Source organism: Protobothrops mucrosquamatus, unplaced genomic scaffold, assembly GCF_001527695.2.
Source record: "Protobothrops mucrosquamatus isolate PMUCROS unplaced genomic scaffold, P.Mucros_1.0 scaffold1217, whole genome shotgun sequence".
In the NCBI taxonomy this organism is placed as follows: Eukaryota; Metazoa; Chordata; class Lepidosauria; order Squamata; family Viperidae; genus Protobothrops; species Protobothrops mucrosquamatus.
In genome coordinates, this window is record NW_015387425.1 from 247,569 (window position 1) to 259,324 (window position 11,756).

Below are 11,756 nucleotides of genomic sequence, written 5' to 3' on the forward strand. Positions count from 1 at the left end.
AAAAAGAAAGAAAGAAAGAAAGAAAGAAAGAAAGGAGGGAGGGAGGGAGGGAGGGAGGGAAGGAAGGAAGGAAGGAAGGAAGGAAGGAAGGAAGGAAGGAAGGAAGGAAGGAAGGCGTGCATGTCTGTTAACAACACAGTCACCACGACATGATCAAAGACTGGAAGCTGAGAAAAAATATCATGAGAAGATGAAGAAGGAAATCAAATAAAGACCCCCAGTTTTATCTTGTCGGTGGGGATCTGCCGAGGAAAGATCAAGGGACCATTTCAGACCAGAACTTCAAACCCTGAGTTAATAGGTCAGCTCAGCCCAGGTATCATCTATCCACGGGACTCTGCAAACGTGGGTTAAAAACAAGCCAAAATTCCTTTTCCATGGCTGGAGCGGCGGAGCCCATCTACACAGTAGCCAAAGATCTGACTTTCTCCCCCCCCCTCCCCTCCCTCCTCCCCTCCTTCCCTCTCTCACTTTCATGTCGGCTGCAAAGGAATGCAGAGCTGGAGATACCCAAATATGAAGAGTTATGATTCTGGCAAAAGCCTTCAGCTTTGCAAAGATCAAAAACATTCTGGGCTTCTATTGTTTTCCATCGCTTTTGATATGAGTCACGGCTCTCTTCCCCACAGCTCCCAGTTCACCCGTCTCCCTTTCTCTGGCCAGCAACTAGCCATTCAGTAACCGTTGCAGGAATCATACAGGCGGTCCTCGACTTATTCATTTAGTGACCGTTCAAAGTTACAACGGCACTGAACAAAGGGACCTGTGACTGTTTTTCCACGCTTAGGTACACTGCAGCACACACACACACACACCCCAGGGTCACCTAATCTAAGTTCAGACGTTTGTGCGACCGGGGTTCACATTTACGACGGTTTGCAGCGTCCCAGGGGGTCGTGTGATCCCGCAAGGAAAATTCCCATGGGGAATTTTCGTCGCAAAGCGAGGCGCTGTTATGGAAATGGAAAGAACGGAAAGAAACCGAGAAGAAATTAAGGGAGAGCTGCCTTTTCGGTTGCTTGAAAGCCTGAATTCTGTCAGCTGGGCTGCTAGTCCTCAGTGTTTCGCTGCCCAATCTTGAAGCAATGTGAGGCGTGGAGAAAAGGGGTCAGGAGCCGCATGCCCCCTGATCTCCCCCCCAGATCTCCCAGCCCTGATCTGTTAAGAAATGGAGACAGCTTCTCCTTATGAAATGTGAATTGTCTCTGATCAATAAAAACAGCTCGCTGTTCCATTTGCTTCCTCTTGAAATCGGCCCCGCTGGAGTTATGGTCTGATCCGTGAGCTGTAACAAGACCTGGCTTGTTATTCCTGAGTCAGAAACTCCAAATATGGAATACGGTTCCAGCAGATAGGAGATCTGTTCCGTTTTCGTGGTCAGGCGACAGCTTCGGTAGCTGTGGAAACAGGGCAGCCTGCCCAAAAACATTTTGGGTCAAAATAGAAATAACAGGCTTCCCTTTAAAAAAAAAAAAGAAAAGAAAAGAAAGAAAGAAAGAAAGAAAAAGGTTGAAAGTCGCAGCTCCAAAGTGTGGGTTTGGGACGGGCCAAAGAAAATATAAATCAAAATAAAATGCCTAATCCGTCGTTCTAAATATAAACCCCACCGGGTGGTTATTTTAATTGGACAAGCCTCGCTGATGGCTGTTGTTCTTTTTCTGTTGTTGTTTTTTTACCTCTTCTGCTTTAGCAAAAAAAAACCACACAAACCGAAGCGGTGGTCAGCTCAAGTGTTCAAAACAGAGACCTGGGATGGCTTTGTTTTGAGAGAAAAAATATTTTGGAGAGATAGTGGGTGAGAGTCGATAGCCGGCTAAAAGCAGCGTTGTTTTTTCACAATCTCAGAAGTTGCCTTGTAAGCCTGCCCCAACAGGCTGGGCCTGTGACCTTAATGGATGCTTCGCTTAACGAACATGGATACACAAGTTCGTTACAACCGCACTGGAAAAAAATGACTTAGAACCGGTTTTTACACTTACAACTCTTGCAGCATCAAAATTCAGAAAAGTAAAAGTATTGGGTTGGTTTACAGGAGAAAAAAAAATAGATTTAAATGTAATTAACTCTGAGAAAATCTTAACCAGTAAAAAGGTTTAAAACACTGTGGGAAAAACAAAGGTAAACAAGAGCTGTAAACAGGGCGTAGGATGAGACAACCAGAATGACTAGATAGAAATGGAACACTATGTTGTTGTGATTATTACTTGTAGAAATGCTAGGAAATCCTTATACTTAATTGTCATTTATTTAAAACAATAAGAATTGCATTAACTTAAGGTTCACTATGGGGAAAAGAGGAAATCATGTAAAGTTATTATGGGGATTATTATAGATTATAGAACCTAATTGTTAGTGAATGTTTGCTAAATGTAAACCCAGACAACGCACTGTCCACCGAATATTAAGGTGATTATGTTTAAAAAATTAAGATAAGATAACCTCTATTTATTGTCATTTTTTTACTGTGGGCACAACGGCACACATCAAAAATGAAATTTAGTTGTTAATAAAACATATTTTAAAAAAAACAAAAAACAAAATTCAGACGACTGGCAAACTGACTCATATTTATGACCGTTGCCGTGTCCCGGAGTCATGGGATTCCTTTTTGCGACCTTCTGACAAGCCAGATTCACTTAACAACTGTTGTTTCTAACTTAACAGCCGCCGGGATGCTGTTTGCAATCTTCCCGGCAACAAAGACAATTGGGAAAGATGGATTAATTTAAGGACCGTGTGAGTCACTCACAACTGAAGGGTGTCCCTTAACAAATCGTGGCCAGAAGCTGAAAACTGGATGTGACCCAGTTTTTAAAAAAACTGCCTGGTTAAGAGTTGAAAACCAGAAACAAGGGCCCACCTTAGAGCTATCTTCATCGCCCTCCTTGCAATGATGCTCAACCCGTGTTTCGTCTCCATCCTCGTTCGCCCTGCAGATGTGGCAGGCTTCAAATGGAGACCTCCTCACTTCCCCCAGTCGGAAGAATGAGTCAGTCGGATTTCTTGAGGAGACGGTGACTTTGGGACAGGCTTTCAATGCCCAACAATGCTTAATTAGATGACCTCCTGACCCACCCAGGGCTGGCCATAAAAAGAGACTGTGTCTCCCTAAATAGCTGCAAGGCGCTGCTGGGTGGCTTAAAATACGCTAGCTGGTTCTTAAAATAGAACTTGGGTGGGAAAGGACTGTCAAACTTTATTTTGATACGATCTAGGAAGCCACAGAATGATCCGTCTCATCATCTTCTCACCACCATCAAAGAAAAGAATAATTCCAAAGAAAATATCAAGGAATGAGAATGGAATGGAATGGAATGGAATAGAATAGAATAGAATAGAATAGAATAGAATAGAATAGAATAGAATAGAATAGGATAGAATAAAATAGAATAGAATAGAATAGAATAGAATAGAATAGAATAGAATAGAATAGAATAGAAGCAATGGAGAATAGAATAGAATAGAATAGAATAGAATAGAATAGAATAGAATAGAATAGAATAGAATAGAATAGAATAGAATAGAATAGAATAGAATAGCATAGCATAGAATGGCATGGCATGGCATGGCATAGAATAGAATAGAATAGAATAGAATAGAATAGAAGCAATGGAGAATAGCATAGCATAGCATAGCATAGCATAGCATAGCATAGCATAGCATAGCATAGAATAGAATAGAATAATAAGTTGAGGACTGCCTGTAGCCTCCACCTTCAGAAATCTCTTTTTCTGTTCATCTCCCAGTTCCAAACTTTGTTAGATACAACACCCAAACTCCTTTTAAATAATGCATTTTGTTCCCAGCCCTGCCATCCTTTTCCTCAAAAATTCTTGAAGTCCCGCTTCCAGGCCCACCCGAGCAGTCCAGAGGGAAGCCGTCATCTTCAGGTGTCACCACTTGCAAGGTTCCAACCCTTCAGAGCAAGTTTGGAAAAGCAAATTGAATCTTCTGAAGATGAAAATCACTTGCCCGAGGCTTCTTACTTACTCTTTACGGAAGGCATGAGACAGAGGGAGAGAGAGAGAGATGACCTAATCCTAAATGATTAGCAAAAAAAACACCCAACGCTTCGGGCACATTCCAACTTGATCACCTTCCATCTTGAGATTGTTTAGTGGTAAACTGCATGGCCTGCAGGCCTGGTTACTCTGAGGCTTTAAACCTAAAATAATTTGTTGGCTGATGATACGCCATTAAGCGACTTTATGCGGACAAATAAGTTTGGCTCCTGATGGCAATTCATGGGAAGAATAGAATGGAATGGAATGGAATGGAATAGAATAGAATAGAGTAGAATAGAATAGAATAGAATAGAATAGAATAGAATAGAATAGAATAGAATAGAATATGGAATAGAAAAAAATGAATAGAATAGAATAGAATAGAATAGAATAGAATAGAATAGAATAGAATAGAATAGACAGAGTTGGAAGGGATCTTGGAGGTCATCTAGTCCAACCCCCTGTTCAGGCAGGAAACCCTATACTATTTCAGACAAATGGCTGTCCAATCTCTTCTTAAAAACTTCCAATGTTGGAGCATTCACCATTTCTGGAGGCAGGTTGTTCCACTGGTTAATTGTTCTGACTGTCAGGAAATTTCTCCTTAGTTCTAGGTTGCTTCTCTCCTTGGTTAGTGTCCACCCGTTGCTTCTTGTCCTGCCTTCAGGTGCTTTGGAGAATAGCTTGACTCCCTCTTCTTTGGGGCAGCCCCTGAGATATTGGAAGACTGCTATCATGTCCCCTCTCGTCCTTCTCTTCATTAAACTAGACATACCCAATTCTTCTGTATAGCATGAACAATAAATCAGCTTAACTGGAATTTAATATATGGACCTGATTTTTCGCACTTGGCAATACACCAGCGTAGTGAAACACACAGGAATGTTCTTCATAAACCTGACTTGCAACCACTCAGTGCCTGGAATAATTAATCTGACACCAAACCAATCACATCAGGGCTCAGAGCAATGTCTGAATAGGGTTCACACATTCCTTCCCTCTGTAGGTCACCAGTAAGGAGGAGTCAGAAGTTCCCTGGCTGATATCTTAGCCAGAACATCAATACATTTCTATAAAAAAGGAAGACAAGGAAAAGAAAATCTTTCAAAGAAGCCAGTTGCAACTTACATACACCTCCCCATGATCAATCACGTAGAAGTTGTCACCTTCGTCACCTACGGGGGAACAGAAATACAAATCAAAGCCCGTCAACTCAGAGTGTGATTTTGTACCAGCTTTGGAAATACTTGATCAGAGAATGCTAAGTAGGAAGGGACTGTTTCTGTTATTAAGTCCAGTCTCCTGTTCACGATAGGAAACCAGACCAAGATTGAAGAGAGTTGACGTTCGTCAACTGTAGATCTATAAAACTGGGCAATTGCAGGCTACCTCTACCCACAGCCAGGAGTTCAATCCTGACAGGCTCAAGGTCGACTCAGCCTTCCATTCTTCCCAGGTCGGTAAAATGAGGACCCCAGATTGTTGAGGGCGAAAGGCTGACTCTGTAAACCGCTTAGAGAGGGCTGTAAAGCACCGTGAAGCGGTATACAAATGCTGTTGCTCTGCGCCTCTCTTCACCCTTCCAAGGTTCTCCTGACCTTTGGATCCAATGTCCCGTATAGTTTCTATAATGGAAACGTCCAGGGTTTGGAGATGGCTAGTGAGGAGATACGAAGGAAAGACTTGGTGCCCACCTTCCAGCTTCTGCTCAATAAAATGTAGTCTTTGGGACCCAGCACCCATAGATGCGGACTTTGCAGAAGAGACTTAAACATGGATTTATTTGCCTCCCTTGAAGGAGTCAAGGTGTGCATAGATTCTGTAAATGATGCATGATCTGAGCAAGGACAACACTGACCGCATGCTGTCAACGCATGAAGCTCACCTTGTTGGATCACAATCTCTCCAGCAATGTGGGTGACAGGGAACATGGCGTCAAATATGTCACTGCAAAGAGAGAAAAAGAAGAGGCAGTGGTTTAGCGTGGTAGGTGAACGTTGTGTTGAGCCATGTTGACCCTTCAAGGGCAGTCCATCAAACAAACACAACCAATTCCATTTCTATTTTTTTTATTAGTACAAGGTTATTCGGGTAGTCCTCGACTTACAACGGTCTATTTAGTGTCCATTTGAAGTTGCAACGGCACTGAAAAAAGGGACATAGGTTTTTCATCCGTACGACCTTTGCACCGTCCCCAGGGTCACCTGATCAAAATTCAGATGCTCGGCAACTGACTGGTATTTATGACAGTTGCAGCGTCCCAGGGTCACGTGATCCGCTTTTGCGACCTTTTCTCTTTTGGATTGGGTATTTTAATCTTCTGAATAAGATTTTTTTTAAAAAAAGAAAAAAAAGAAAAGAAAAGAAAAGGAGAGACAAATGTGAAAAAAGAGCTAAGGGAGAATTTTTCCCCCAATATTGCCAGCGCATCTGCCAACGCAGTTGTGTGTATTGTTGGAAGATGAAAGAGTGAGGGCTAAACCAACTGCATCCGCTGACAAATTGGTCTCAAAAACACTGCCGTTGAGTTGTGTCCTGACGCAACACCCGTGAATAAACAAAAATGTGAAAGTGACCTTCACAATGACACCACAGCCTGGCTGTACAGCAGCATGTTTTTCTCTCTCTGGGTGTCCCACGGTCGAGGAGAACAAAGACGTTTTGAAAAAGATTCACCCAAACAGAGGGAGGTCAGCCTGTAACCTATGGCAATTTTTACTCCCATATATGGGAAAACTTGCAAAAATCCCATTATTAGCTTATTTCCTGTCCAGCAGTTCCAAAATCCACTCAAGGCTTAATTTTAGGAAACACCCGGTCATAAATTTAAACCTAAAGCCATTATCTTTATTCCTGAAAAGTTATCGTATCAGCAGACGGCCTCAGAGTGATTCACAGGCAGGCAGGGGAGAGATTCAGAATAGAGAAGGACCGAGAGTCGAAAGGGACCTTGGAGGTCTTCTAGTCCAACCCCCCTGCCTCGGGAAGACTCAGGAAGTCTTGATCTTTCTTTGGAGGTTGGCAGCTGGGGGTGGGTGGGGAGAAGCTGTGGGATGGGGTATCTCACACCCATAATCCACTGAAGAAGAATAGGTTCCTCGAAATTCCTACATGAACTGCCACAAAGAAGAGGGAGCCAAGCTATTCTCCAAAGTGCCTGAAGGAAGGACAAGAAGCATGGGATAGAAACTCATCAAAAAGAGAAGCAACCTAGAACTAAGGAGAAATTTCCTGACAGTTAGAACAATTAACCAGTGGAACAACCTGCCTCCAGAAGCTGTGGGTGCTCCATTACTGGAGGTTTTTAAGAAGAGACTGGACATCCACTTGTCTGAAATGGTATAGGGTTTCCTGCCTGAGCAGTGGGTTGGACTCGATGACCTCCAAGGTCCCTTCCAACATTATCATCATCATCATCATCATTATCATTATCATCATCACCATCATCATTATTAAGTGGAAAAGTGACCCTGGGCTTCCCCTGTTCCAATCCATTGTACGGGTAGTCCTCGACTTACATCAGTTCCTTTAGTGACCATTCAAAGTTACAACATCTGAAAAAAAGTGACTGATGACCCTTTTTCACATTTCACCATTTTGCAGCATCAGGTGATCAAAATTCAGACGCTTGGCAACTGACTCATATTTATGATGGTTGCGGTGTCCTGGATTCACATGATCCCCTTCTGCAATCCTCTGATCAGCTAAGTCCAAGGGGAAAGCCGGATTCGTTTAATGACCACGGCATTTGATGTCATAAAATTAGGCACACCTGACTGAATAACTGCTTAGGGATGGACGTTCCGGTCTCAACTGTTCGTCATAAATCAAGAACTACCTGTACGGTTCTACACGATGGATCAAATGTGGGAATGGTCTGTTTTTGGCTGAAGTGGGCTATTGTGTTCTCTTGCCACAGCCCCTCCCTCTCTGCTGGGGATGATGGGAGTTGACCTCCCAAGCAACCAAAGTCACTAGATTTGGGGAAACCGTCCCAGAATAGGTTTCTCCAATCTTCAAACCGATGCAAATTTTTTTCTTGGCCAAAATACACGGATTTCTTGGCCAAGACAAGCTGAGGTCAAAAAGATTTCCTAAAGTCAGAAAGTTCCTGAATAAGGCCTTTTAACCGTCCGCGGGCTTAGAAATCAATTACTGTCTCCTTCTGAAAGGATCTGTAGTTTCAGAGGAAACGGCCTCCCGTCGGTGTAGTTTTTCATAAAGAGAAAAGGAAGGGAAGTGACACATTTAGCTAGGGAGAAAAAAAGGGAAAAGGCCTGTCACAAATTCATTGCTTTAAGGACCATCCTAAGCTGCAGATTACGGCTTGGGAGAAGAAACAGGTGCCCTGCGTTTTCCTTGCTCCGTTAAACTTGTATCACTCAAGACAAAAAAAAAAAATAATGCACCACAACGCCCACAACAGGATACATCACATTTCATGGGTGATGCTATTATTTCTTCTCTTTATCGACGGCCGGGCTCTCCAAGTGTTTCAAGGACCAGGTCAAAGAAAGGTTGAAATATAAAATGGGTTACAGGCGGTCCACAACTCACAACACTTCGCTTAGTGGCTGTTCAAAGCGACAACGGCAACTGAAAAATGGGACTTAGGACCATTTTTCGCTGTTACTACCTGGGCAGCATCCCTGTGATCACGTGATTCAAATTCAGACGCTTGGAAACTGGTTCAAACTTATAATAATAAAGTTGGAAGGGACCTTGGAGGTCTTCTAGTCCAACCCCCTGCTCAGGCAGGAAACCCTATACCATTTCAGACAAATGGCTGTCCAGTCTCTTCTTAAAAACTTCCAGTGTTGGAGCATTCACCGCTTCTGGAGGCAGGTTGTTCCACTGGTTAATTGTTCTAACTGTCAGGAAGTTTCTCCTTAGTTCTAGGTTGCTTCTCTCCTTGATTAGTTTCCATCCGTTGCTTCTTGTCCTGCCTTCAGGGGCTTTGGAGAATAGCTTGACTCCCTCTTCTTTGGGGCAGCCCCTGAGATACTGGAACACTGCTATCCTGTCCCCCCTCGTCCTTCTCTTCATTAAACTAGACAGACCCAATTCCAGCAACCGTTCCTTGTATGTTTTACCTCCAGTCCCCTAATCATCTTTGTTGCTCTTCTCTGCAGTCTTTCTAGAGTGTCAACATCTTTTTTACATCGTGGTAACCAAATGTGATCACATTTTGGGAATCCGGTAACCGGCCCACATTTACAGCCTTTGTAGCATCCCCTGGTCACGTGATCCCAATTCCTCCTCCTCCTCCTCCTCCTCCTCCTCCTCCTCCTCCTCCTCCTCCTCCTCCTTTCTAGCACAGATGATGTTACCTGGATGATATTATTATTATTATTATTATTATTATTATTATTATTATTATTATTATTATTATTATTATTATTATTATTATTATTATTATTATTATTATTATTATTTTGCCAAGAACTGGGGTTTGCTTCCTATTTGCAGCAAAAAACAACAACAACCCGGACGCTGCAGGACAGTGAGTTTCTTAACCACAATGTTCATTTAACCACCCCTGCTTCACTTTATGACCACCACGTTTGCTTAGCAACTGCTGCCAAAAAAATAATAAAAGGATCGTAAAACCGGGAAGGGTCCTGCGAGATGACCCGCCTAAGGAAACGCGATGCGTTTTTACTCTAGTAAGCTTCATCGGCAGTAAATCTAAGCTTCTAAACAGGACTTGGGGGGGGGGAGGAAGAACAAGAGCTTCATGTAAAGGGAAGCGCTGTGTTAAAGGGATAAGAGAAGAAAGCAGAAGAATTTGTTCAGACATGAACACATTTACTGACGGGATAATTGGCGGGGTGAGGGAACCCAGCTGCCTTCGCTAAGAAAATCATATTTGATTTCTCCCCCCCCTCCCACCTCCCCCCAAAGAAGGCTGGAGTGGAGATCAAAGACCCGTTGCAAGTTTTAACCTGCGGAAAGAGAACTGAACTCTCACCTGAAGCTCTAACTTTCTGGGGTTGCATTCATGCGTTACGTGAAGACGCCGGCTTGTTTATTTAAGGTATGGGTTGGTTTCTGAGACTTTTAATAAGGCCACCAAAACGGACAGACTTGAGCCTTAATTACCAAATAAACCTTAACCCATAATAGTCTGAGTTTGCAAAAAACCAAAATCAAGCTTACAGGAGGTGAGAAGCTGCTTTGTCATTCACGCCGACATAAAGAGTGGAAGTCCTTAATAATAATGATGATGATGATGATGATGATGATGATGATGTTGGAAGGGACCTTTGGAGGTCATCTAGTCCAATCCCCTCCTCAGGCAGGAAAGCCTATCCCATTTCAGACAAATGGCTGTCCAGACTCTTCTTAAAAACTTCCAGTGTTTGGAGCATTCACAGCTTCTGGAGGCAGGTTGTTCCACTGGTTAATTGTTCTAACTGTCAGGAAGTTTCTCCTTAGTTCTAGGTTGCTTCTCTCTTTGGTTAGTTTCCATCTATTGCTTCTTGCCCAACCTTCAGGGGCTTTGGAGAAGAGATTGACTCCCTCTTCCTTGTGGCAGCCCCTGAGATACTGGAATACTGAACAGAATAAGAGAGTTGGAAGAGACCTTAGATATCTTCTAGTCCAACCCCCTACTCAAGGAGGAAACTCATTGTTTCAGACAAATGGCTGTCCAGTATCTTCTTAAAAACTTCCAGTGTTGGAGCATTCACCGCTTCTGGAGGCAGGTTGTTCCGCTGGTTAATTGTTCTCACTGTCGGAAAATTTCTCCTTATTTGTAGATTGCTTCTCTTTAATTAGTTTCCATCCATTGCTTCTTGTCCTGCCTTCAGGGGCTTTGGAGAATAGCTTGACTCCCTCTTCTTTGGGGCAGTCCCTGAGATATTGGAACACTGCTATCATGTCCCCCCTCGTCCTTCTCTTCATCATCATGGTTTCCCCAGATGTATCTTTGTGCGTTGCATCAGTAATATACAACTTAACCAGTAACCAGTTATCACAGTGGCTGAGTTCACCCATTACGCTATTTCATAATTTGTTGGTATGGGGTCTCCTGTTTGAGCAGGGGGGGAATGGACTAGAAGACCTCCAAGGTTCCATCCAATTCTATTATTCTGTTATTCAATTACTCTGCCCTGGGGTGTTTGAATAAACTAGGAGGAAATTAACTACCAAGAAGGCTTGTATGATAAAGTAAGGTTCAAACACTATAGCTTTGCCCACTAGCAGGGTCCCTGCGTTGGGTTTAACCATCCTGCAAATTGTTTAGTTTGGGCCGAGTGCTAATCCCGCCATGTGGTTTGAAAACCATAATTTATGGCTTAGCCACTCAGCCACCAAGCTTTTCTTACAAAGCTTAACTTAGCCCCCAAAGTGTCGCCATTTATAGTTGTCTCTTTTGATGCTGCTGAGTCATGCACAAGTCTATAAAATGCACAACGGCCATTTACAGGCTGGCTCACGGGCTCATATAGCGCACGAGGCCAGCCCACTGTGGTTCTGTCACCCACTTGTGGTCAAAACAAACATGCGACATGTGAGCCACAGAGTGGACAGTCCTTTGTCCTGAACGGTATGAAGATTAGAAGATCTCCCAATTTCATAGAGGGGCCTTGGTGCTCTCTGAGCTCGGGGGTTTTCTTGCAGATGTTTCGTTACCCAAACTGGGTAACATCATCAGTGCTAGAAGAGAGTGGAATTTGGGAGGAGGAGGAGGAGGAGGAGGAGGAGGAGGAGGAGGAGGAGGAGGAGGAGGAGGGGGAGGAGGAGGGG

At 43.4% G+C, this 11,756-nt stretch overlaps 1 protein-coding gene across 1 annotated transcript in view; it reads right to left on the reverse strand.

Annotated features, from left to right (window-relative positions):
* PRKAR1B (protein kinase cAMP-dependent type I regulatory subunit beta) overlaps positions 1-11,756 on the reverse strand; it is a 61,767-nt gene that overhangs the window by 31,954 nt on the left and 18,057 nt on the right. The window contains exons 4-5 of the mRNA XM_015820921.1: positions 5,890-5,951; positions 5,133-5,179 (exon numbers count right to left, since the gene is read on the reverse strand). Coding sequence (XP_015676407.1) covers positions 5,133-5,179; positions 5,890-5,951 — 109 coding nt within the window. The remainder of the gene's footprint in view (positions 1-5,132; positions 5,180-5,889; positions 5,952-11,756) is intronic.